Genomic DNA, 652 nt, shown 5'->3' with positions numbered 1-652 from the left:
AAACACACACACACACACTCTCTCTCTCTCTCTCTCACACACACAGATCAGGACACACACACACACACATCAGTACACACACACACACACACACTCTCTCTCACACACACACACATCACACACTCTCACACACACACACACACACACGCACTCACACACGTACACACACACACACTCTCACACACACACACACACACACGCACTCACACAAGTACACACACACACACTCTCACACACACACACACACACACACACACAGCTGGATCACGTCTCTCACCATCAGAGCGGTGTTTGTGTTTGTCGCGGCTGTAGAAGGCGATCACAGTCGAACAGATCTGACGCCGCACCTCCGGCAGCGGGATCCTCATCAGAAAACCTGTCGTAACACACTCATTATAAAGAGAAGAAACCCTGTCGTAACACACTCATTATACAGAGAAGAAACCCTGTCGTAACACACTCATTATAGAGAGAAGAAAACCTGTTGTAACGCACTCATTATAGAGAGAAGATAACCTGTCGTAACGCACTCATTATAGAGAGAAGATAACCTGTCGTAACACACTCATTATAGAGAGAAGATAACCTGTCGTAACTCATTATATATGCACTCATTATAGAGAGAAGAAAACCTGTCGTAACACACTCATTA

The 652-nt window shown here is 45.6% G+C and overlaps 1 protein-coding gene across 1 annotated transcript in view; it reads right to left on the bottom strand.

Annotated features, from left to right (window-relative positions):
* Positions 1 to 652, bottom strand: part of LOC107573912 (cilia- and flagella-associated protein 69-like) — an 8,202-nt gene that overhangs the window by 1,794 nt on the left and 5,756 nt on the right. Inside the window, exon 6 of the mRNA XM_016260368.1 lies at positions 258 to 376. Within this exon, the coding sequence (XP_016115854.1) occupies positions 258 to 376 (119 nt within the window). The remainder of the gene's footprint in view (positions 1 to 257; positions 377 to 652) is intronic.

This window comes from Sinocyclocheilus grahami, unplaced genomic scaffold (genome assembly GCF_001515645.1).
Source record: "Sinocyclocheilus grahami isolate Dianchi unplaced genomic scaffold, SAMN03320097.WGS_v1.1 scaffold2067.1, whole genome shotgun sequence".
NCBI lineage: Eukaryota > Metazoa > Chordata > Actinopteri > Cypriniformes > Cyprinidae > Sinocyclocheilus > Sinocyclocheilus grahami.
Note: the sequence above shows the minus strand (reverse complement) of the source record. Positions and strands in the feature narration are given on the sequence as shown.